At 48.3% G+C, this 25,265-nt stretch overlaps 2 protein-coding genes across 6 annotated transcripts in view; one reads left to right on the top strand and one right to left on the bottom strand.

Annotated features, from left to right (window-relative positions):
- Positions 1–3,874, bottom strand: part of FBH1 (F-box DNA helicase 1) — a 45,329-nt gene extending 41,455 nt beyond the window's left edge. For 2 of the 3 annotated variants that reach the window (XM_027121554.1, XM_027121556.1), the window contains exon 1: positions 3,753–3,873. In XM_027121554.1, the coding sequence (XP_026977355.1) occupies position 3,753 (1 nt within the window). In that variant the 5' untranslated portion in view covers positions 3,754–3,873. Of the gene's footprint in view, positions 1–3,752 lie in introns of all 3 variants that reach the window. The other variant, XR_003435952.1, reaches the window with a different exon arrangement.
- A 336-nt stretch (positions 3,875–4,210) lies between these two features.
- ANKRD16 (ankyrin repeat domain 16) lies at positions 4,211–24,871 on the top strand. Of its 3 annotated transcripts, XM_027121551.1 has the most exons (8): positions 4,211–4,800; positions 6,685–6,905; positions 8,426–8,468; positions 11,485–11,593; positions 12,087–12,248; positions 13,354–13,432; positions 15,799–15,977; positions 23,626–24,871. In XM_027121551.1, exons 1-8 carry the CDS (start codon positions 4,481–4,483, stop codon positions 23,857–23,859), a joined length of 1,347 nt encoding a protein of 448 aa, XP_026977352.1. In that variant the 5' UTR covers positions 4,211–4,480; the 3' UTR covers positions 23,860–24,871. The 3 variants fall into 3 exon arrangements, with proteins under 3 accessions (XP_026977352.1, XP_026977353.1, XP_026977354.1); XM_027121552.1 differs by lacking the exon at positions 23,626–24,871 and having other exon boundaries at positions 4,212–4,800; positions 15,799–17,712; XM_027121553.1 differs by lacking the exons at positions 15,799–15,977; positions 23,626–24,871 and adding an exon at positions 14,467–15,284 and having other exon boundaries at positions 4,216–4,800.
- Positions 24,872–25,265: the final 394 nt, after the last annotated feature.

Here is a 25,265-nt window from a genome sequence, read left to right as displayed (position 1 = left end):
TATAGTATGTTTTATTAACGTCTTCTTAATCATTGTTTAAGCGTGTATTAACATGTCTTCTGCCCCTAGGCTGAAAGCTTTATAGTCTGGTGGGAGGAGCAAGGCACTTGGCCCCAGCACCCAACACTCACTGCTCCATAAATATTAATGAAATGAATGCATTAAAAGAACAAATGCACAACTACGGCACTTCCCTCTGAAGAAGATGAGGTTGAGGTTGTCTTCTTTGGCTTTGAAATCCTACACTATGTTATAGGTCCAACGTGCTTCACAGTTTTTGGAAGTTCTTTCACGTACTCTCATCTGATCCTTGCACAATCCTGCAATTGTGCCAGGATGACACTGGGGCTCAGGTGATGGAACTTAGGTCTTCTGACTCCTCAAGCCAGAGTTCTTTCTACGGAAGGTAATATTCTCTCTTCCACATCCAGAAATATTCAAAGCAGCTTCTAAAAACCTCAGCTTTAATTTCTCTGTCCCTTTTTAGAAATCACTGTGGAACACCATAACCAAAGATAGCAAGTATTTAGAAAATAGCAAGCATAAGGAAAATATCACAAAACACTGTACACTCAAAATGAAAAAACTTCCAAATATTTTGTCCCCATTAGCTCTACAAGAAGCAAAGGCAGAAAGGAAACACAACATCCAAGTCCTCACTCTCAGTGCAGAGCTGGGTCCCTGCCAGCACTACATCCCGCTTCCCTACAAACCCAAAGGTCCAGGCCCGCAGGCCCAACCTCACTTAGGTCCCCTCACACCCACAAACACCTGCTCCTCCCCTGGAAGAGCACTCACTTATTACAGCAAACAAGGATGGCAAGAGCTTTTCTATGTGTTTCTCGCAAGGAAAAGAAAGAACAGGGGAAGAACGGAAATACAAGAAAATAACCATTACTTACAGACTAGAATTTATAGATTTGAAAGGCTTTTTTCTATTGTCAATTCAACCCACAACCACTTTTAAGTATCTATGATTTCCCAGATTCATTATAAACACCATGAGGGCTTCCTCTCTTGGCATCTCTGGGGTCAAATGCTATTTGAGACACTGAGGATTCAAAAACAAATGATGTCACTTGTCCATAAGGCAGCTATCAAAACACACACAAATTACTATACATAAGGCACTATAAGTGCTACACAAATGCACTTATGAAATGAAGAAAAGTGACCAGTTAGGAAGGATGAAAAAGGCTTTATGAAGAGTTCAGCCTTGCAAGATGAGTAGGATCGGGGAAGGCAAAAGAAACAGTGTGTGCAGAAACACAGAGAAATAGCACACCAGTGGTGTGCCGGTAAGCCGGGTTTCATTAGAACAAGAGGCTCATGGATTGTGGAAAAGGATGGAAAAGAATTTGGAAACACAGAGGATAAATGTCCTTAAATATAATGCCAAGGAATTTGGACTTTATCATGTAGGCAACTCGGCGAATCATCTCGCTTTTCTAAGCAGGGTCAATGACCAACCAAATTTACACATTAGAATGGTAACTCTGGAGGCAGGCAGAGGATGAGTAAACATGCAGACTGTCAAGAAAACAAGGCAGAAAGTCACTTTACCAACCAAGGCAAGAGGTGGTCAAGGCCTAAGGGCAACAGCAGCAAAAATAGGGAGAAGGCGAAAGTGAAGCCTAACAAGTTTTTTTGGACTGGTGAGACTGGAAGAGAAAAAACAAAACAGGTAACTGACGTTTCTAGCCAGAGCTCAATGATCACATCATTAACCACGTTAAAGAGTAAAGGAGAAATTGTGTTTTCGTTTTAATCACTTCTTCCGGGAATGAACGGAAAATGAAAGCTTTCAGTTTTGAAAATGGCTGTTTGTTCTGTTTTAAAATTATCTGTAGCATGCCAGGTTAAGCTCCGGGAGGTACTCTGAGATATGAGACTTGTCCTCAAACGTCTGTGAGTGACAACTGGAGACATAAGATTCAAGACGCTTTGGTGAGATGCTCTAAGAGCAGATGATTCCACTGACAGATGGGCAAAGACAGAATTCACATTCAATCTTCGAATAAAATCAGCCTAGGAAGGATAGAGGGGAATGACAAGCAGAGAAAGATGATGACAACAAATCTGAAATGAGAGTTCTAAGTCCAATACCAAGTTTGGTGTTCACACACTCACAGGTCACAAAACATGTCAAATGATCACGACACCGGAACCACGAAACACAACAAAAGATAAAGGAAAGAGGACAGCCAAGCAGCAAATCACAATGCCAATGAAAGCCACATGCGAAATGAGTCACTACAGGGCACACCACAAATTCCAAACACCTGCACAAAAAGGAATGAGCAGACCAACTGGGAAACCTTAAGACCCCAGTATAGCTCCATCCATTAGCTTACTGTCAAGATCTGTCCCCTCTACACCAAACTTTTACTCCAGAGAACCACAGGGGCTGTGGACAGGTTAACATACATTGTCATCTAGTTATCTCAAGGGGGACGCAGACCAAAATAAGCTCCTAAAGAAGGTAGGAGGTGCAGAACTGCATGTGGGATACCAGTTAAATAACCAATCATCTGCATTTAAAATACTGTCCTATACTGCAAACGTTTTGTTTTTAAAAGCAAGGAAGCTGGAGGCGTAAGGCAAGAGAAGGTGGAGTCACTGGCAATGAGGATGTGGAGGGGGATTAACAACAAGAAGTGTGAAACTACCAGATACCTCAACTTCCATTTGCACCAACACCAACAGCTGCACTAAGACCAATGCTTGGCATGTCCTAAGACTTGATGCACTTCAAAGCACTTTTACACCTTCCTTTCTTTTGGAAGTGGCAAAATACAAGGGGACAATAACTTTGGCAAAGCTGATACTGGACTTGGTTCTATCTCTGATGATTATCCATATTACACTCAGTTAACCAAATTCAATCCGCTCACAAGTAAAATGAGCTTGTTTTGAGGTCTTTTTTCATTTTATCTCCCTTAATTTATTTGAGCAGAGTGCCAAGCACTAGCAGACCCTCACCAGGGGCTACCACCCTTCCTTCCAGAGGTCTTTATTAGCTGTACTCCCGTGGGAAAATCGCTAACTTCTTTAGGTCTCAATTTCCCCACCTGTCATGATGCCTTCCTTACAGGGTTGTTTGCGGATGAGATAATTAATGTAAAGTGGTTTGTAAACCAGAGTACAAAACAAGATGTAAAGCAGAATTGTCTCCAGGCCTGGCAAATAGCAGCTGCTCCCATTTTATCTCTAAAGGAACCGAAAATACCAGGAAGGTTAAATGACGAGCATCCAGGAAGATCGGGTAAAGAACTCAACACCTACCGTCACGTCTCCCGTCACCCCACACAGCTTGCTCAGACCTCAAGTACCCTCCACCCGCTCAAGGCCCTCCCACATCACCTTAATTTTCTTAATACTCAGGTTAGGGGGAGGGCGACTGCAAACGAAAGAGGCAAAAGGATACCATAAAATGACTCGCCCAAGGTCAAAACAGCAGAGCAGAAGGAAAGGAAACGCTGGCTGCCCCCAGCGGAGGCCACGTCTCCGCGACTCCCACACCGCCGAGCAGCGCCGCGCCCCCGCGTCCCAGGGCGCCTCGGCCTCCAGCGCGCGCGCCCCGCCGCGCCCCGCCGCACCCCTCACCGCCGGCCCGCGCCCCTCTGCGTCTGCGCCCGGCCCCCAGTCCCCCGCGGACCCCCTGAGGCGGGACCCGCTGAGGAACCCAAAGGTTCAGCGTCCACACGACTGGGCCCGCCCGCGCCCCCTTCCACGCCGTCGGCCTCACGCACTATGGCGCTCCACACCGGGGGTCCCGCCGCCGCCGCCACCGCCACCGCCGCCGCCTTCGGGCCAGAGCCGCCCGGACACCCAGTCCCAGCATCCCCCGGGCAGCGCGAGCCCGAGAAGGCCGCGGACTTCCTCCACCAGCTCCGCCCCTGCCGCAGCCCAGGGAAGAGCCCGCCGCCGGCGCTGACGGAATGCGCCCCTGGCCAATTGAAACGCGCGTGCGGAGGGGGCGTGCTTACGGACTTCTCTGGCGGCCAATCGAAACGCGCACCCGGAGAAGGGGTGGCTACCGCTAGCGGGCCCCGCCCCGTCCGTGCTTCCGCTAGGGCGGAAGAGGCGAACAGAAACTTTCCCAGAGTTCCTCCGAGCTCGGGGACCCACTGAGGGGCTGCGGCAGTCGGGGTGGGGCGGGGCCGATGCTGTGGGCGGGGCAGGCTGCGGTGGGCGGGGACGCGCGGGCCCCACCCCGTCCCCGCGGGTCCGCTCTGCTTGTGACCGGGACCGGCAGCGGCGGTCCCGCGGTTCACCTAATGTTTCGCCGGAAAGTGAAACCAGCGCGGGCTGCAGCCTCCGAGCGTGCGTTCGCGGCGGCCAGCGGGGCGCGTGGTCAGCCGGAGACCTGAGCGCCCGCCCGGGGCCGAGCCGGCAGGGCGAGGCCGGGGGCGTCCGGGGGAAGGGTCGGGGAGGGCCCTTGGGGGGCGGGGGCGGACCAGGAGCGGAGCCAGGGGCCATGGCAGCGCCCGCGGACCCAAGGCGGCTGTGCCGGCTGGTGCAGGAAGGCCGGCTGTGTGCCCTGCGGGAGGAGCTGCGGGCTGCGGGGCGCGCCGGCTGCGCGGGGCCGGCCAGGGACACCCTTCTGCATTGCGCCGCGCGCCACGGCCGCCGGGAAATCCTGGCCTATCTGGTCGAGGCCTGGGACCTGGACATCGAGGCTGCCAACCGAGACTACAAGCGGCCTCTGCACGAGGCTGCCTCCATGGGCCACCGGGACTGCGTGCGGTATCTGCTGGGCCGAGGGGCCGCAGTCGACTGCCTGAAGAAGGCCGACTGGTAGGTGGCGGAACTTGCGGAGAGACCCTCACCATTCCCCGCAGAATCGTAGATTCCCGCTCCTTGGTCGGCCTCCACGCCATAGCCCCTCAGCCTTCCCCTATTGAGCAGAACATGGTTGCTACCCTTATGGGGTTAACTGCTCCGATCTTCTGTTCCAGACTGCCTCCCATGATAGAGCAGAGAACAGTAAAGTACATGATCAGATAGAGTATAAGCAAACTACAAATTGTCTATATGTCCTACGTATAGCATGAGCCCCAGGGCGGGATGTTCTTCTAGGAACATGTAGCTAAATGATTACTTCACCAGTGACATTGTTTTAACTTTATACTTTGAAATTCGTAGTTATAGGTTCTCAGAAATTTGCAAAGACATGGGAGAAGTCCCATGCACCTTTCCCCCATCTTCCCCCAAAGTTAACATGTTAACAGCCACAGTAAGGTAACAAGAAGAAGGAACTGCAATTGCTACAATCAGTATACTTACTCGGATTTCACCAGTTATACGTACACATGTGTGTGTGGGGGGGTACTCTGTGTGATTTTATCACGTGTAGCCTTGCATGACCACCTCCACAGTCAACGATGCTCACCTGTAACCATCACACAAAGTAATTGCATTGTGTTAGATCCACATCGTTTTTAGTACTATGTCTGTCCACCTCCTTAGAGGTTATGAACATCTGAAGATTCATAACATAATGAAGTTCCTGAATGAATCCACAAGGGATTCCTGATCTGATATAAATAAGGAACACATCAGACAGCCAGATAGCTAGACAAAGTGCATCTTGCCCACTGGCATGGGGGGGCGGGGGGCGTAGACCTGGTGACTTTTTGAGGTTTGCACTTTGGCTGTGACTAAGCACAAAACTGATTTACTTATGCTTATCCAGTTCTATGGGTAAGGAAACAGTCTTCCCAAACAACCGTTAAAAGGGCACGTTTCATTTGATTGTGTGCTTGGGAAGTGCAGTTACAGTGAGACATTTTTGCCTGTTCTCACCTTGCTGGCTTTCTCAAGTCCCTTCCCTGGATTCATTCCCTCTGTGAAGCACTCTTGAAGATTCCAGCCTTCATTTATCTGGGTGTCTCCCTCTTGATTTCTCATTCACTATCATTACTACATTACCAAAAATAAAAAATCAAAATAGTGTTGGTAATTAAGTAATGTCAAAGCAGTCTCAGAGGACAGATCCTGGCTGAGACCCATGTAGTTACGTTGCGCTTCAGCTGGGCCAGCCCCTGGGACAGGAGGTAAACAAGACCTGCCCCTGCTTCCGAGAGTCATAGCAGATGAGAAGGCAGAAGCACAAAATCACTGATGTGGGAGAAGAGGAGGTGATAGTGATGTAGTTCACTGTCCCATAGTTGTGGACACACATCAGTTCAGAACCTTATTGTAATCACGCCGTTTCATTTGCTCCACCAATGTAGGCTCCTTACGGCAAGGCACTTTGTCATCTGCTCTGTTTTAACTCCGTTTCAGAACAGTTTAATTATCGGTTACTGATTGAGGTGAATGGGATAAGTCCAGCAGAGTACCTCTTATGCAAATATTAAGCACAAACTGTGATTTTGACTAGTTCTATTCCAATTCAGTGCCATACTAAAAACTAGTTCAGAAACAACTTTGCCTCCTCAGTATTCCCCACCTGTAGGGGCACCCACGTCACAATCACTTTCCCCTTGTTAATTCTCCCAGGGCCCTCACGACAGGCAGGGAAGTTGCCAGCCAAAGCTGTTTTCCTGCTTCCCAGACTCTCGAGTCCTCTAGGTCTTCCGTCTCTGCCAAGGGTGTGCGTTTTTCTGAAGCCCCGGTCGAGCGCTTCTAATGCCTCAGCTGCCCTTCCATCTGACAGCTTGTCCCGATTAATCTTAGGACTCCTCTGATGATGGCTTGCACAAGGAGGAATCTTGAGGTGGTCCAGGACCTCGTGGAGCATGGCGCCAATCCACTGCTGAAGAACAAAGATGGCTGGAACAGTTTCCACATTGCCAGCCGAGAAGGCGACCCTCTGATCCTCCAGTACCTGCTCGCTGTTTGCCCAGCTGCCTGGAAGACAGAGAGCAAGATTGGGAGAACCCCGCTGCACACGGCAGGTATGACCTGGAGCTGTGCGGGATGCCACCCACCAGGGAGCGAGGGGTTGGGGAAATGGCAAGGAATACAAGCAGCTTTGGGGTATTTTGGCAAACACTTAGTTTCTAAAACCAGTGTCACCGGGCCCTTAACATGCTCTTCTTTCTTGTTTTAGGTGACTTTTCACATACATTTGTCTTCTCCTCCCCAGTTAGATGGTAGGCTGGTTCTGTTCCTTACTAAGTCTTTGACCTTGGGCAAGGAACTTAGTCTCTTGAGCAGGTTTCCTCAGCCACAAAATAATGATAATGATGATGCCCGTATCACAAGGTCGTAGGGATTAAGGCACATGCAAGGCCCTCTGTGCAGTGCTCCACACGCAGTGAGCACGGGACAGCTACAGCTGCTATTTTCACAACCATTTTGACATTATTATTATTAAAAGCAAAAGGAAAGGGGACTATTTCCTTGTATCTTCAGTAATACCTACTATGGTACTGTCCATTTAAATAAATATAGGTGCTTATAATTAAATACCAGGGCTCAATGGATGTGACTTATCTAGTGACAATGTTGAATATAAATCTGGACTACCATTTTCATTGTTTGGAGTAATTATCCTTAACTCTGAACTGTTTATTTGTAGATTATTTTAGTTGAAAGCAAAAGCACCACGGTATAAGACAAAAGGGGCATTAAGTAGACCAAGAGTCCAGGTCAAGACATTTAGAACATAATCTTTAGCCCTCTGGATAGCACATTGAATTAGAATACAGGGCTTTTAGGTTTCTCTGAAATCAATACCTGTGACATGATGTAATTGAGGAGATAGGCACACAGTTATTCTGGCCACAGTTAGGGACTAAAGAATCCTTTATAAAACTTTGCACATGAGTGGAAAAACTTCTCTGCTCATGAATTGTTTGACGAACTACCCTGCTCTTGTGGAGAAACAGTCAGTGCCCAGTCATTCACACAAAATAGTGGAGAGTAGATAGTCAAAATCTTTTTTTTTTTTTTTGGCCACGCCGTGTGGCTTGTGGGATCTCAGTTCCCCGACCAGGGATTGAACCCGGGTTAGAGCAGAGAAAGCTCGCAATCCTAACCACTAGGCCACCAGGGAACTCCCTCGAAATCTTTATTATAGAGGATAGTTATTTCTAGCAGGAGAGTTAAATTCCTGGTTATTTTGTCATGGATTACTCTTAAAATGTTTTACATTTCTTGGGAAAAAACTGACTGGTCCTAGGGATTTGTAGCACGAAAGTGAGGAGGCAGGTTTAAGATTGAATGTTTGCCATCAGAGTCTCATAAACACAAGATAATCAAGTGTGAGCCTTGTACCTGTTAAGTGAAAACATCACCCTTTACCACTCATCGAGCTAAATTTGTCTTTTTCTGGGGCAGTGGCAGTGTACCTAACTTAATACTCTTTCCTGGAAGTTACAGCTAGAGGGATGGGGCACAGAGAGGTGCCAGGAGGGAAGAAGCATTTTGTTTTTGTGCTAAAAAGCTCTCATTCTCAACTCTCTCCACCCAGCAATGCATGGCTGTTCAGAGGCAGTAGAGGTGCTTCTTCAGAGGTAAGAACAGAACAGCAGATTAAGGAAAATATTTGCTAATTGACAGTTAATATCAGTGCTGCATAATATCAGAGCTCAGACAAAATGTTCATAAAGAATCTAAGGTACCAAAACAGACATGAACAAAGAACTTAAGCAGATAAAGAAGGTGAAACAAAAATAGCTGACAAACCTGGGGAAACATTGGCCTTTTATCTGTTCATTCAACAGACATTCATATACTCACTCAGCACTCACTGTACCAGGCGCAGGGGCTACCACAGCAACAAGATAATGCAGTTTCCCCCCAACCCATGGAACTCACAGATGGGCAGGGAAGATAGACGCTGCCCACGTCGTGTGAGTCTGATGAGCGTTACAGGGAATTGCGAGGTCCCCACAACAGCATGGGACGTGGCCTAGGGGTGAGGGATCTCGGCCCCAGTGACACTGATGCTATGACCTGGAGGAGGCTGAAAATGGGGGCAGGGTGGAGGGGGCATTCCAGGCAGAGGTGACAGTACCGTGAATGCTCAGGGCCGGGGACAAACACAGTGCACGGAAGAGACCAAAAGAAGATGGGCACTTGCTGTGTCCCAAGAGTGACGGGGAGGCTGCAGAGGAAGGGCGATTCAGGGCCAGTGGGACACTGGGCACCACCTGAGGATTCCAGATCTTGTGCTAAGCGTATAAGATACCACTGAATAATAAGAGATTTTCATTTTTCAAAGATCCCCCGGTTGCAAAACAGAATGGATTGGAGGGGGAGCAAGTGTGGGTGCTGTGAACGCAGTCCGGCGGCTGTTGCAGTTGAACAGGAGAGATGGTGGTGGCTGGACCACGATGCTGACTAGAGGGTGAAGAGAAAGGTCTGGAGACACTTGAGAGGTGGAATCACCAGATCTCGGTGAATAAAGGGACAAACGGAATGAGGGAGAAGGACGAGTCCAGGATGATGGCCAGGTGTCTTGTTTAAGCAGCTGGTGCTGTGCTGGTGCCACCTGCCGAGGTAGATGACACCTGGGGAGGAGGGGCAGGCTTGGGGAGAAGCTGGCAGTGTCACTTTTGGGCATGTTGAGTCACGTGTACCTGTGAGACACCCAGGCAGAGACATCCAGCAGGCAGTTAGACACAGATTTTAGCCCAGAAGAGAGGTGTGGGCTGAGATACAGGAGTGGGCCTCGTCAACATGGAAGTGACGATTGAATCCATAGGATGGAAGTGGTTACCTAGGAGACGATGAGTGAAGAGGAGGAGGCCTCATGTAGTGCCCCGAAAGCATCACTGTGTAGGGCTTGCCTCCTACGCGTTGGGACTGTATACCTGCAGTCATAAATACTCCTTCCTTCATTCAACAGATGTTTTCTAAGCACCTCCTGTGTGTGTTAAGCACTGGGTGATAAGCAGTTAACACAGTTCTTTCCCTAACAGCCTGCAGGCTAGTGTGGAAGCCAAGTATAGACACACAATCACAGAAATGTCATAAAATTTCAAATGGTGATGATACTACAAAGGGAAAGTCCACAATGCTTTGCGGGAGCAGGGGTCGTCCTGTAGATCTGGGGGAGAAGATGGGCCTCTGAGGTCCTCCTGAAGCTGAGATTTGAAGAATGCCTTGGAGTGGCCAGGTGAAGAATGGCACTAGGATTTCCAAGCAGAGGGGACCAGCAAGTGCAAAGGCAGCAAAGAGCCTGGCACCCAGGGGAGCAGAAGGAGGTGGGACAGGCAGGACCGTTGAAGGTAGGAACAGAAGAAGATGGGACAGGTGAGAGGTAGGGCCGAGAGGAAGGGGAGACAGGTGTGACCACGAGGAAGGTAGGAACGGAAGAAGGGAGGACTGGGGAGAAGGGAAGACGGGTAGGAATGAAAGGAGGTAGGACCATGAAGCAATAGGAACAGAAGAAGGAGGACAGATAGGCTGTGGGACCGAGAAGAAAGTGGGACTGGACAGAAGGGGGGTCGCCTTAAGCACAGGGAGGAGGGGCCAGAGGATCCCGGAGAAGTGAGTGGATGCCACATAATCCTGACCATGGGAGGTCATGTTGAGGTTTTAGGCTTTGTCCTTTGTGGTTGGGAAGTAGTTAAAGCTTTTAACCAGGAGAGGCTGTACCCAAATTACATGGTGAAAAGATTACTCTGTTAGTGGTGAGAACAGAATGGCTGGACCGGAACCAAAGAGAAAAATGGGTAGGAGGCTGTTGCGTGTTGACTTGGTCTTTTTTTTTCTTTTTCGCAGCTGCACTGGGTCTTAGTTGCTGCACTGGGTCTTAGTTGTGCAGCAACTAAGACCCAGTGCAGCTGCGAAAAAGAAAGTTTTGCTTTTCTCTAGTTGCAGCAAGCAGGGGCTATTCTTAGTTGTGGGGTGAGGGCTTTTTTTTTTTTAACATCTTTATTGGAGTATAATTGCTTTACAATGGTGTGTTAGTTTCTGCTTTATAACACAGTGAATCAGCTATACATATACATATATCCCTTTTGCGTGGGCTTCTCATTGCGGTGGCTTCTCTTGTTGTGGAGCATGGGCTCTAGGCGCACGGGCTTCAGTAGTTGTGGCACACGGGCTTAGTTGCTCCGTAGCAGGTGGGATCTTCCCAGACCAGGGCTCGCACCCGTGTCCCCTGCCTTGGCAGGTGGATTCCTAACCACTGCGCCATCAGGGAGGTCCCTGTTGACTTGGTCTTAAGGGGTGAAGAGAAAGATGGAGACAAGGATACAGTTTTGTTTAATATTTTGGATGTAGAATTGGGAGGTTTTGGTAATAGATTGGCTATGAGGGATGAGGGGTGACTTCAAGGTTCTGCATGAGAAGCTGGAGAGATCATGGTCCCTAAAATGTGACAAGAAGCTTAGAGGAGGAGAAGGTTTGCTGGGGAAACCAACCTGCTCTAGAAGAGCTCGGTACAGATACTGAGGTGGGGAAGGAGGGCAAGCACTCCAGATTCTCACGGATCATCTATAAGGCAGGTGGTCAGGAGTCAGCACCGTTGGGTTTGAAGCAGTGACTGTTCCCAGCTGTTACTTTGTGTTTGGGCTCTAGGTGCCAGTATGAACCGGACTGCAGAGACAAGTGTGGCCTCACACCCTTCATGGACGCCATCCAGTGTGGACACATCGACGTAGCCAGGCTGCTCCTCGAAAAACACAAGGTATAGAAATGGTTTGGTTTTATCCCTTTAGTTCTTCCTACAAGTTTTAGATCATGGGATAAACAGGAAGCATTGTTGTTCAGATCATGGGTTCAAATCTCAGCTCTGCCACATCCCCCCCTCTGAGGTTCCCTTTACCTCTTTAAGCAGCAGTGTTTCCATTTGTAAAACAGGGTTACTATAAGGATTACATAACATAATGTACATAAAGCAGTTAGCAAAATAAGTATTCAATAAATAGTAGTTGTTTTGTAATAATAATAACAACGGACTCCCCCCAGTAACTCTATTTGTTTGGCACTTTAGCCTACAGCGTTGAATCTTAACCATTTTTTTTGGTTAGAGCATCCTTTGAGAATCTGACCAAAGCTTTGTATGTATCATGTGCCCAGGAAAATGTACGTAGACCACAGAGTTTTGCCAAAATGTCAGAAGTCCATGGACCCAGGTATCTCTGCTCCTTACTTTTGTTCATGTCTCTCCCAACCTCTAGGCTTGTGTTTCTGCTGAGGACTCCCTGGGGGCCCAGGCCATCCACCGGGCAGCAGTCACTGGGCAGAATGAGGCCGTCCAATTCTTGGTCTCTGAGCTTGGCATCAACGTAGATGTGAGAGCAGCCTCCACCCACCTCACAGCACTTCACTACGCAGCTAAGGTTTGTTTCTTTCCGGAACAGTGTTCCTGCTTCCTGAGGCTTGCTTAACTCTGTTGATGAGTAACCGTGTAGTCGTGGTTCTTTTGCTCGATCTCTATGGAAAAAAGAAATTGCCCATGACATACTCTTAAAATGGTCATGATTCTAAAGCCCTGTGGCCCTTTAAATAGAAACCTGCCTTTATTTGTTTCTGGGTAGAAACTGAGAAGAGCCCTTTACTCCATGTAATGTCTGGGCTCTGTGTTGCCTCCTGCCCTTTTTTGTTTTCAGGAATAATGTTATTTGAAGCCGTAAAAATCCATCGTATGAAATTCCTAGTTCCTTATCCTTTTACTGGATTTCAGAAGATTTCTTTAAGAAAAGGGAATTGCATTTACTGGGCTCTCTGATGTATGAAGTATTGAAGACACACAAAAGTTTTCGCTAGAAAAGTAGCCACTATCTTTAATATTATTGGCCGCCTGCCTTTACTTGTTTTCCTAGCAACAGGAATAAACATTTTTCTGGTGAACTGCACTCCCCTGCCTGTGTTTCCCCTTTGAGAACGTGGGTATACAGTTGAGGGTGGGCTAAGAGCATGGTCTATGGCCACGGGGATAAAAGCGAGTGGGAAGATTGAACCTGCAGCCTTGGTTTCAGTCTCAGCAGGTACTGACAGGCTAACTGGCTGGAAAAAGGTATATCGATTGCTTCACAAAGGACAATGCCAGCTATGATAAGAATCCCATCCAGGGGAGGTTACGCTCTTTTCCAGTTTATTTCTCCCCTAAAGATTTAGCGAAGAGTGTGTTTGCTTGGGAGATTTAGAATCGTGCTTTCTGAGTAAATCACAAGATTTATACTCCTTACACTGAGGGAAACCCAACCATAGTGGTCAGTGATTTGGCTACAAAATTGATCATCTGTATTCTAATAACTAAACGTCACCTACATCTTTAATGATTTATGCTGAAGTTCGAGAGTAATGTGATGAACCTTCCTTTGGATATGAAAATTCAGTTTCAGCAGTCGAGTATTTTAGAAGAAGCACCTAATGTGCATTAGAGTTTGTGTTTAAGGCTTGCTTTTGTTGTTACAGTGGTAACACCTTTATTTCAACTCTCAGGAAGGACACGTAAGCACAATCCAGACACTCTTGTCCTTGGGTGCCGACATCAACGCCAAGGACGAAAGAAATCGATCAGGTACGACCTCATTTTACACGTGCTTTGAAAATTATTAGTAAACTGAATGTAAACCATGTAAACAATGGACTTCTATGTTAAAATCATCACTTTTAATATTATTCCTCTAGTAGCTCAGCAACTTTTCCTTAAAAGAGCACCTCCTCCATTTGCAAAGCTATAGAACTACTGCTGTTACCATGGTAACGATGATGACTACTACTCCTTACTGCTGCTGGTATTACTGTTGTTGTTTTGATTATTTTAAACCACACAACGTATGTGACATCAAAGCACTTTCTATCTTAATCCATGATCACACCAGCTCCCCAGGTGTTACATAGATTCTTCATAGGTCTCCTCTCTACAGAATGTATTTTAAAACCTTAATCACTATAATTTTTTAGATTTTGGGCTCAGAAAGATATATTCAGAGCTAATTCCTTAGACCTGGACTTTAGAATAAACCTTCTCAGTAGCACTCTATGCACCAGTGTCCATCTTGCAAGGGTTAAGTAGGACCTTGTGATGCCTCACAACTCACTCCAGGGCTGCAGAGGAAGATCACTAAGTCCCAGGACACAAACTTTCTCCTAACGACAGGGGAGCAGGACCCAGGATCATGGCTCACAGCACATCAGAAACCCTCAGCGCCAATTTCTAACCAGAATGGGAAGATGTGTCAGCAGTTTTTCTTTCTGTTACGTCATTCTCACTCATGGTGATATTTTCACTTACACAGAGAATTCACAAAACTTTGAAAATGTCTTCTGTACTATTTAAAGTCTCCTATTTCTCATTAACTTACTTTGTTGTTTTAGACAAGTCTCTCAAATTCTCTCTGATTGGTTTTGTTACTTTTAAAACCATTTGTGACCAAGTCAGGTTAAAAGGAAAAATGTTTTGATCCAGAATAGGCAAAGTCATAGGGAAGAATATGGAACTATGAAATCTGTGCAGTTGAAAGAGTCAGTGTTTTTATCAGGGGCATCCTGCTCCCCAGTCAGTACTGCTGTAGGTGATGCACTGAGCTGGGTGCCTCTGTCCCCACCCAGCCCTGCACCTGGCCTGCGCGGGGCAGCACGCGGCCTGCGTCAAGTTCCTCCTGTGCTCTGGGCTCGAGGACTCTCTGGACATGACGGGCGCCCTGGCTCAGCAGCTCACACGGAGTCCGGACGTCCTTCAGTGCTTCAACCACAGCGCAACAGCGGAGGGCGTTTCCAGAGGAAAACAGTGAACCCACAGTAATCCACGTCCTGCTGCTTGAATCTGTTTGCAGATGTAATGAAATGGGCCAGTAGCCAGTGTTTTCTGCCCTCCCTCTCCTGCACTCCCCGCTTTGGTGGCGGATTCCCCAGGAATGAGGCGTCTGTCTTCCTGGCTGTATGACTGCACACCGCACGATCGGAATCTTTCCATAATCTCTGATTCACTTTTTCTGCCCTTCCAGTGGAGTCAGATGATGTTGATGAAGTCGGTGTCTGGAATCCTTAGAGAAGCATGAAAATACAGTGTACATACTATTATGTATGTGTGTGAAATGTTTTATAATCAAGAGTGTGTGGTGAGGCCATGATAATAATATTTAGAATATAGCAAGTTCCTATTGCCTTGAGAGGTAAAACATAATTGGCCTGTATACTTTCTTCTTTCATGGGCTTTTCATTGGCATTGCAATGGTTTAACTTTTGGCTTCAAAGCCTGGAAGGAAATGCTGGGATCTGTTTACATAGACATTTACAAGGAATGGAAACGTTTCTATAGTCTAAGCACTGCTCCTTGAGCTATAATGTTTTAATCTTGAGGTTATTATTTTTTTAATGACAAGTTCTGAATTGGCTCCCTTTGGATAATAAAGGCATCTCAAAACGCATTGAAGATATTTACAAAGCCTTTCCACGACCTCATTTGAAAACTGGGGTTTGTCCCACAGGTCACATTTCCTGTCCCACCTTCCACCTGCCCACGGAAGCTTGTGGCTGTCCAGAAGTGAAACACTCGACATTGTAACTTTGAAAAATTTTGTAGCAACTTAAACAGATTGAAGAAAGGATGAGTCCTCAGGCATTCTTTTCCTGTATCTTTTCCTTTTCTTTATATGCAAATAATAATTATTAGTCCAAGTCAATCTGTTAAAAAAGCGTTTGCATCAATCACAAGCAAGACTCAGTCCCCTCGTTCAGTGTCATCTAGTAAGAACTCATCGCACGCCCTCACCCCCGTTCTCAGCATCGTGCCAGGCTGGGCAAATAGCAGGAATGTCCAGTTCTCTGTTATTCCCAGGTGGTGCTGGCTGATTTTTATCCCTAACAACCAGATAAATGTGCTGGTAGAAACACGACTGGGACCTCTGAATCACACACTGTCTCCATCTGCACCTTCTCCAGCTGCAGTTAACCGTTTCCTGTTGCTCCAGAGATGTCTTCGTGTCCCTGCCTTTGGGTCTGAGGATGGCCTGTTACGTGCATCCCTACTTGCAGGTGGGACAGAAAGACCGGTCTGGGGCTGCCCTCCTCCCCTCAACACACACGTGAAGCAGCTTTTTCTTTGCAGTGACTGCACACAGGTGTGTTCGCACCCGAGCTGTGCCTCTGCCTTACACACTCGCCGTGATGATGGTCTGTCGGGTTATGCTTGGTTCTCCAGTACACGGGTCTCCATTGAAAACGCCCCTGTAGCGTGGACAGGGCTGCTGGATGCTGCTGCCAAAGCTACTCGAGAGCCAGAGAGGGCAGTGATGATAGTAACATTCATTGTGGCAAAGATAGTGGTGATGATATAATTACAACCTATTACCGCAGTAGTAATATATTGAGAATGCTAATGACAATGGTGGTGATCATTAGTATTATTCTCTCACTTCCTAATTATAGGTACTTTTCTCACTTCCTTTGGGTGTTAAAAGTGGGGCCCGTCCCTGGCCACCAGATCTAGAATTTTGTTCCCTCCTTCAACATTTTATATCTTCTTCCCTTAGTTCATGTTTTCTCCATAGCATTTACCACTGTGGAATATACCAGCTGTCTTGAGTTATTTATTTTCTCTGTTGTCTGTCTCACCCACGAGAATGTAAGCTCCTTGGCCAGGGTTTTTGTGTCTCTTGCTCACTGACTATATCTACAGGGCCCAGAACAATGCCTGGCACATGGTAAGGTTGTAGATCATGAGATAGCCAACGAGTGAACAATAACTTCTGTTTCTTGAGCACTTGCTGTGTCCTGGATGCTGTGCTGAGTGCCTTTCCTGGCCAGTCTCGTTCCATCCCTGGCTCTTAAGAGGGGCAGCCCCTCCTAATTATCCTCCATCTCAAGCATCCTTTCTCATCCCGACCTCCTTAGAGAAGAGCCTGTGCTTGGTTCCCAGTTCATGGGCACTGCCGGCCCCTGCCGCCTGGCTTCCTCACTGCTGCTTTTAGGTCACCGGGACCCAATTGCCAAATCAAGTAACGTGCCTTTAGCCCTCATGTTACTGATCCTTTCAGTTCAATTATCAATCACTCCCACCTTCCGGAAGCTCGTTTCTTGTCACCTCCGACAACACGCTTCTGGGTTTTCCTTTCTGACCTTCCTTTTCCGTCTCTGTCGTGAGCGCCTCTGTCAGGGCCTATCCCATACATGCTTCTGTCCCCGCTCAGCACTGTCCCTGTGCCGAGTGTGCCTCCACCCGTCTCATCCATCTCATCTCACTGCCCCCTGACCGTTGAGTCCCTCCAGCCCTGACCCTCTGCTGCCGGCTGTACGTTTTTGCATGGATGTCCCAAGGCTGCCCCACACTCAACTCGCTCAAAACCTAGCCTCCCCCTAAAATAAAAAATTTTTTAAAAAAAACATTGTAAATCAACTATACCCTAATATAAAGTAAAAAATTGTAAAAAAAAAAAAAAAAAAACCCCAAAAAGCCCTAGCCTCCCCCAAACTGTACATTCATTCTGCGCCTGCTGTCGGAGCTGTGACACCGCCCTTGATCCCGCCTCCCCGGGTCCCTTCCTTCTACAGGAGGCCCGGCCAGTCTGGTCAGCTCCATCCTTATGGTGACTCCCTGGTTCAGGCTTCACATCCAGACCGCTGCTGCCACAGCCCAAGTTCTCCTCCTGCGCCCCCTCAGATGCATTCCCCGCACAGCCGTCGGGGCTCTGATGTGACCAAGGGCGCTGACCGCCGATGCTGGCTGCCACCTTCACCAGGGTTCCCAGCGCCTCATCCATGACCCACGTCCAGAGACCGTGGCCGGTCCTTCCGAGAGCACAGATGATCCACGTGAGAGGTCAGAGCAGAAGCCGGAAGGGATACAAAGAATTGCTGTCATTTGAAAATAGCTGGGACCCAACACACATTACCAAAAAAAGTTATACAAGAAAGTATTTACAAGACAAAAGTAGAAAAGGGATTGCAACATGGAAAAGAAAGCACAAAACTCACACTCAGAAAATGAGAGCTCTGCTGTTGGGGGGCGGGGGGAGCAACACTTTATCCAGCCTGCTGTTCCTAGATCCGCTAGCAGGTGGCGGCACAGAGCAATGTCCCTTTTATTCGCCCAGGCTTTTTTTTTTTTAATAGAGCCCATTGTAAAATATAAAAAAGTAAAGGAGAAAACAAAACCGATCATTCCGCTGCCCTGAAATGACCACCCTTACTTCTTCCTAGTCTTTGTAAATGTACATAGTTGAGATGATGCTGTATGTGCGGTTTACCCCAACTTTACATCTCAAGCACATCCTAATACTCTTCAGAATTCTGTGACCTTTTACTTTAATGGCTGTCTAATGCCCCATCGTATGACTGTCCACACTTATTCCTTTATGTTGTCATTTTGGGGTTATTTTATCTCGTTAAGATGAGATGTAGATGGGATAACCAGTGAAGCTTTGTCAAATTCGACTGAAAGCAGGTTTAGGGAGCGGGTCCTTCGGGAGGTGGGGGAGGGGGACCGGAAGTCCGTGGAGGCCAAGCTCCAGGCGCACAGGAGAGCGGAGGGAGGGTAAGGAGACAGCTTCAGGTGGACCCACGCAAACACCTCAACTGACATCGGTATTTAGAGGGAGTGGGGTTGGTGGAACACGTGTGTTACATTTTCTACCATCGCGAATAACAATGTGAACTTACATTTGACGGTCTGTAGACTTGTTAAAATTGCTTTCATAAGCCGGCAAGGGTGTGGAGGGTTCAAGACCCAATTTGAAAGAGGGATGTGATGTTTCTCGAGAAAAACGAGGTAGAAGTGGGGCCTGGCCTTTGACCTGAGCCGTGACAGTAGGATTTGCTTGGCCTGCATGAGGAAGGCCTATGGGAAAGCATTTGTAACATCCCCCAGAAAGGTGATTGACTTTGTAACATGGACAGGCCAAGGGCTTCCTGAGAAGAGCGCTGGGGAATATCTACACTCATCAGCTACCCAGGCGCTGCCACGGGGCCTTTTCTGGCCTGAGAACGTCAACCTCAGGGTGGACGCAGGCATTTCAGCCAGCCTCGTGGTGTGAGCTAAACCTCTTTTTCCTTCTTCCCCGTCTCTGGAAGACTCAGAGCATACTTAAGGGTGGATGGCATCCCGGGAGGCACATGAAACAAGATGAAAAACACCGCAGAGCGGTGATTACCTCTTGTTCAGGGTTCACTGCTCCAGGCGTTCCTCGCCCGGTTACCAGGATGGCCTGAGGACCAGTGGTACTGCTGGCAGGATCAGGGCGCCTCTCCAGGCTCTGCGGTTAGCAGAATCCAACTCACATCCAGAAGTGTGGCTGGAAGGGAGCCCAGGAAACGTGGTTTATAATCTTCCTGGTACTGCAGCGTAGGAAATCCCATAAAGAGGAGGTGGCGTTCGAGCCCACACACCCACCATACTCGGTGTTGCTGGAATACCTTAGCAAATCTACCACCTGGGACCAGCACAGCCCCAGGGGCTAGTCACTAATGCCTACAAAATAATCCCCCCAAAGGAGAATCATTTCAGTGTTCTTGGGACTTCAAAAGTAGCCAAAGAATTCAAGTGACAGCTTATGGCAGAAAGTCTTTTTCAGTTATTGAAATTAGGGCATAACTAAGAACATTCAGAATACCACACACACAGTTTAGGTGGTCTTGGTATAACTGGTAGGGGTGGGACAGCAGTGACTGCAAAATGAAAGTAGTTAGCATGTACATGCTCTGTTAGGGGAGACTAAGGGGAAACAGGTGTTCAGCCTAGAACATTCCAGTGGATTTCCTATGAAGTCAATGTGTCCTGAGTTTAACTTTGAAACAAATTTAAAAATTGAAATTAATTAATTAATTAAAATCTACCACCTGGGAAAGTGCCTGATTCCCACACACATCACCAGAGCTGTGCTACCACATTCTTAATTTCTAGTAACTTGATATACCATCTCGCTGTTGTAATCCTGCATTTCTTTAATTATGGATCAGATTGAAGATCTTTAGATTGATTTACTGGCCATTTACATTTTTTCAGTTTTTATCAGCATTCGTTTAGCTATGACCTAGTCAACAACAAACTACCACAAAATTCAGTGGCTTAGAAAACAACTGTTGATTTCTCCAGAGGCTTCGGGTCCTCCGGTGGTTTGCTGATCCTACCTGAGCCGGGCGGGTGGCGTCCTGTCGCTTGAGCCAGCCGTGCAGGATGGAGTCGGCTCTGCTTTGTGTGGGTCCCTTCCTCAGTCAGGCTGGCCCGGGCTTGCTCTCCTGACAGCGGCAGAGATTGGACAGAGGAAAAAGAGACTCCAGTGCCCTTCTGTCTCTGCCCTGTGTGTGCAGACACTCCCATCCCATCAGCCAAAGCAAGTCCTCCTGCCAAGCAGAGCATGCGCCAGAGGGCACCACCCAGAGCCTGGATACTGGGAGGCCATTGACTGAGACCACTGGTGCAATCAACGTCTTGCATTATATTTGACTGTTGTTTTGTTTGTCTTGATCTGTGAGAGCCTTTTTTATATTGAGTGAATTAGCTCTACACAAAATTCACGTGGTAACTAAAATTTTTGGTGTGCATTTATAAGTGAAGAAAAAACAGACTACAGCATTGCAGAGATAATTTCCTATATATCTCCTTTTTTAGAAAACCTCTTTTGAATAGATATGGTCGTACATAGAGGCTAACTAAAATTCTTGGAGTGGAAAGACACCGCCTGGATGCAGTGGGGTATGTCTGTTTGGATTAGTCTCTGATAACTTCAGAGCACCTCTCAGATTCTAGAGCATTCACCCGTACCAGACTACAGCATGCGTGGACTTTATTTTTCCCCGTTTTGCTGAAAATCCACAATCAACTAAGATTCAGATGAACATAAAAGACCTAGGAACGAAGTCCAGCTTGCAGGTTACCCTGTCCCTTGGTCCACAGCTCTGGTCTCGCTCTCTCCCCATTCTTCCAGTTGACACGGGCTTAACTAGCTCAATTTAATCATTTAACATTAGACTGAAACAAAAATCGCTTAGTAAGAAAGGTCCGCAAGTAAAGAAAAACACATACTCCAAAAGCAAAGAAGAATGGGCCTCCATGAGTGTGGATCCCATATTTTCTCAAAAACACCTTCCTGACCTTATATGCATGTATGTGGGGAGGGAAGATCAATAAAACATTTACACACATAACTTTTCCTTCTCGGAGCTTCCATCCACTCTATTCACACCTCCTTTGTTGCCTACATTAGTTACAATATAAATTCTCCCATAGCAAATACCCAAAATAACAGAGGCATAAACACAAGTGTATTTCTCTCCCAGGTAAAAGCCTGGGCAAAGCCAACCTAGGGTGGGTTAGGACAGTTGGGGACAGACAGACTCCCGATGTCAGTGGTCCAGGCCCTAAGACTGCTCACCAGCCTGTAAAGGGAGTTGCACCCCCGTTTTAGGAAGGCAGGTGTAGGGACTTCCCTGGTGGTGCAGTGGTTAAGAATCCGCCTGCCAAGGCAGGGGACACGGGTTCGAGCCCTGGTCCGGGAAGATCCCACAGGCCGCGGAGCAACTAAGCCCGTGTGCCACAACTACTGAGCCTGCGCTCTAGAGCCCACGAGCCACAATGACTCAAGCCCGCACGCCTAGAGCCCGTGCTCCGCAACAAGAGAAGCCACCACAATGAGAAGCCCGCGCACTGCAACGAAGAGTGGCCCCTGCTCACTGCAACTAGAGAAAGCCCACGTGCAGCAATGAAGACCCAACACAGCCAAAAATAAATAAATAAAAATAAATAAATGTTTTAAGAAACCTTTAAAATTTTTTTAAAAAATTAAAAACGAAGGCAGGTGTATCATTTCCATTCCCATCCCGCTGGCCACAGCTTAGCCATGATAGCTGGCAGAGAATCAAAGTTGGGGGCCAGATGGGGTCTCTGCCACATGCCATTTTCAGAGCTGCCTTGATGAGGGCTGTTTGTGTGCCTTCCGTGTTCATTGTGAGGATTCAGTGGGGTCGTGCTTGAGGTGACCGGCACATGGTAAGCACATGCATGTCACCTGTGGGCATCTTCCCCGGTAACAGCAGCAGGATAAAGAGTCAGGACTGACGCCCTATGGAGGCATCATTTGTATTTTGTGTCCTGAATTTTCTTTCTCTTTCCTTCCTTGGGGACATCTCCCCACTTGACCCTCAGGTGCCTCCCTTTTCTTTTTTTAATCATTCTTTTTTTAATTAATTAATTTACTTATTTATTTATTTGGTTGTGCCAGGTCTTAGTTGCAGCAAGCGGGCTCCTCAGTTGCGGCTCGCCAGCTCCTTAGTTGCAGCTCATGGGCTCCTTAGTTGTGGCTTGCAGGCTCCTTAGTTGTGGCTTGCAGGCTCCTTAGTTGCGGCATGCAAACTCTTAGTTGCAGCATGCGTGTGGGATCTAGTTCCCTGACCAGGGAGCGTACCCGGGCCCCCTGCATTGGGAGCGTGGAGTCTTAACCACTGAGCCACCAGGGAAGTCCCCCTCCATTTTCTTTACTGAAAAGAAAATTTCATCTCAAAATCTTTATCCATGCTAAGATGTTAATAAATGAATGAAAAACTCAAATTTTACCAGTCCCTGAGTAATCTGCATTTTACCAGGGATCAAATTATTAAACTGAACGAATGAAGCTCTCGAGCTGAAATGCATGCACCATTCAAAATGTAAAGAGGGATTTTAAAAATGTGTTCTGGGCTTCCCTGGTGGCGCAGTGGTTGAGAGTCCGCCTGCCGATGTGGGGAGCGCGGGTTCGTGCCCCGGTCTGGGAGGATCCCACATGCCGCGAAGCAGCTGGGCCCGTGGGCCGTGGCCGCTGGACCTGCACGTCCGGAGCCTGTGCTCTGAAACGGGAGAGGCCGCTGCAGTGAGAGGCCCGCGTACCACAGGGAAAAAAAAAAAAAATGTGTTCCATCTGGGCCTTTCCTCCTATCTTCCTACTTGAGACGTTTTCCATCCCTTTCATGACTACGTCTTGTTAACATTGTCTCCTTTCAGCATCTCAGGTGGGTCAGCTTTTCTCCAGGTCCCCTGCTACCCACCCAAGTTCCAACCAGGATCCTCTTGTTCCAGTGACTATGGCTGCGCAACATTTTACCCCAGAGTCTAACGGTTCAAAGCAACGTTTCCCGTGCTCATGGAGGCTGTGGGTCAGGGATTCAGACCAGGCATGGCGGGTGGCTCGTCTGGTGTCCATGTGGCCGGTTGGCGGCCACAGGTCTTCACAGGGGCTTCCACTGGAGGCCTCTCCCTATGGGCTGGTGTGAGCTTCTTCACGGAGTGAGACTGGGGTCCCAGGGGTGAGCATGCGGGGTGGGGGGAGGGCAGGGCAGGCAGAACCCACACTGCCTTTCCCCACCTGCCTGGGAAAGTCACGCAGCATCACCTCCCCACCTGCCATCCGTCAAGGCCGGCTGGGAAAATCTCACCCAGGAGCCAAGGGAGACAGCCTCCACTTCTTGGGGGGAGTCGACAAGTTCCAGAACAGGTGGGACAGCAAGTGAGCCCCTTTCCACGTTGCCTCCCCCATTTCTCTCTCACCTGAATTCCTATAATGGCCTCTGACTGGTCTCGCTTCTTCCACCTTGGTGCTTCGCTTTGTGTAATTCTCACAAGCAGCCCAAAAAGCTTATAACAGATTATATTGTGCCCCCACTACCCACCGCTAACTCACCAACTTCACTTGGGGTGGAGCTCAGTCCCATGCCACCCACCGCGTAGAAGACCTCTGGGTCCCACTTCCATATCAAAGGCCTGCCTTCAGTTCCCCAAACTGACCAGATTTTCTTACCCCTCAGTGTCTTCTGGAAATTTCTCTTGACTTGTCGTGTGGGTTCCTCCTGTTCATCCTGGCCCCTGAGCACCACCCCCCAGAGAAGCCGTGCAGGACCCCAGCCTCAGAGCAGCCCTTCTGCAGCACTTTGTCCCATCCCTTCACGCAGCTGTTCATAACTGCCCGGATAATGCCGTGCTTTCCTACGAAACAAAAGCCCACGAGATCAGCATCCACATCTGCTTTGCGGTTGGCATAGTGTGGAATGAATGAATTCCACAGTGAGGAGCTGTGGGAAAAGGACCAGCGTCTGCCCTCACGAGTCTGATGTCTGAGAGAGGAGCAAGGCTTGTTCTGTGACTATGTGACAGGCACAGTGTGCTGGGGGCCAGGAGAGGAGACAGCTTCGCAGAAGACGTGTTATCTGGGCTGGGCCTCGAAGGATGGAAAGAATTTTGATTCGTGGGCTTTCTGAGCGGAGTCCACAACAACGATATGATATCGTGAGTTTGGGGCTGCCAGAGAAGATGCAGTTACATCTGAATTTCAGGTAAACCACGGGTACTGTTTAGTATAAATATGTCCCAGATATTTCACAGGATATAATTACACTCACAAAGTATTCGCGGTTTATCTGAAATTCAGGTTTAAGGGGGTGTCCCGGGTTTTCACTTGCCAGGTCTGGTGACCCTAAGTGAAACTCCAGTTCACAGAGCATCCTTGCCTCTGCTGGGCAGTTTCTGCTGAACAGTGGCCCCTTTGTTTCCCGTCTCACAAACCAGGGACAGAGACAGCGTGAAAAGTCATGTGACTCCTCTGTGGGCATCTCAGCCCCTCGAGATGCCATGTTCAGGTGCCCCCGAGCTCACCCATGCCGAGTCAGAGCAGGTGTGTAGGATGAATGCCAGGAGCCAGGCTTGGGTGGCAGAGGACTCTCCCTGCCTTTCACCGTCTGGGAGACTGCACCAAGTGACTCAAGGTTCTCATCTGCACAAAGGCCACAACACCCACCCGGCAAAATCGCCAGAGTACAACGCCTGGCACACTGAAGGGGCTGAGCGAAGAGTTGGCACCGTGGCATTGTTATTTTGTTTGTAACCTGTCTTTAAAAGCATCTCCATGGCTTACTGTGTGGTGTCCGTTTCCCCGATAGCAACAGGGAACAGTATAGTCAAAATTTTTCAGATCTTAGAGTTTTAAGTCTAAGAACCCATCCAGGGACTTCCCTGGCAGTCCAGTGGTTAAGACTGCGCCTTCCAGTGCAGGGGGTGTGGGTTTGATCCCTGGTCGGGGAGCTAAGATCCCACATGCCTCGCAGCCAAAAAACCGAAACATAAAAAAAACAGGAGCGATAGACTTCCGGGAAGATGGCAGAAGAGTAAGACGCGGAGATCACCTTCCTCTCCACAGATACACCAGAAATACATCTACGCGTGGAACAACTCCTACAGAACACCTACTGAACGCTGGCAGAAGACCTCAGACCTCCCAAAAGGCAAGGAACCCCCCACGTACCTGGTTAGGGCAAAAGAAAAAACTAAACAGAGACAAAAGGATAGGGACGGGTCCTGCACCAGCGGGAGAGAGCTGTGAAGGAGGAAAAGTGTCCACACACTAGGAAGCCCCTTCGCGGGTGGAGACTTCGGGAGGCGGAGTGGGGGAGCT

This window comes from Aethalodelphis obliquidens, unplaced genomic scaffold, assembly GCF_003676395.1.
Source record: "Aethalodelphis obliquidens isolate GAN/ISIS:26980383/991018 unplaced genomic scaffold, ASM367639v1 scaffold23, whole genome shotgun sequence".
NCBI classification, from domain to species: Eukaryota; Metazoa; Chordata; class Mammalia; order Artiodactyla; family Delphinidae; genus Aethalodelphis; species Aethalodelphis obliquidens.
The sequence above is the reverse complement of the archived record's forward strand: the minus strand, read 5'-3'. Positions and strand labels throughout refer to the sequence as shown.

What these genes read in the sequence shown, in the direction of transcription:
- ANKRD16 (XM_027121551.1), top strand. Translation starts at nt 4,481, where the DNA reads ATGGCAGCGCCCGCGGACCCAAGGCGGCTGTGCCGGCTGGTGCAGGAA. An exon ending in AACCCCGCTGCACACGGCAG is followed by an intron (nt 6,906 to 8,425) that starts GTATGACCTGGA and finishes CTCTCCACCCAG; the next exon opens with CAATGCATGGCTGTTCAGAG. An exon ending in CACTTCACTACGCAGCTAAG is followed by an intron (nt 12,249 to 13,353) that starts GTTTGTTTCTTT and finishes TTCAACTCTCAG; the next exon opens with GAAGGACACGTAAGCACAAT.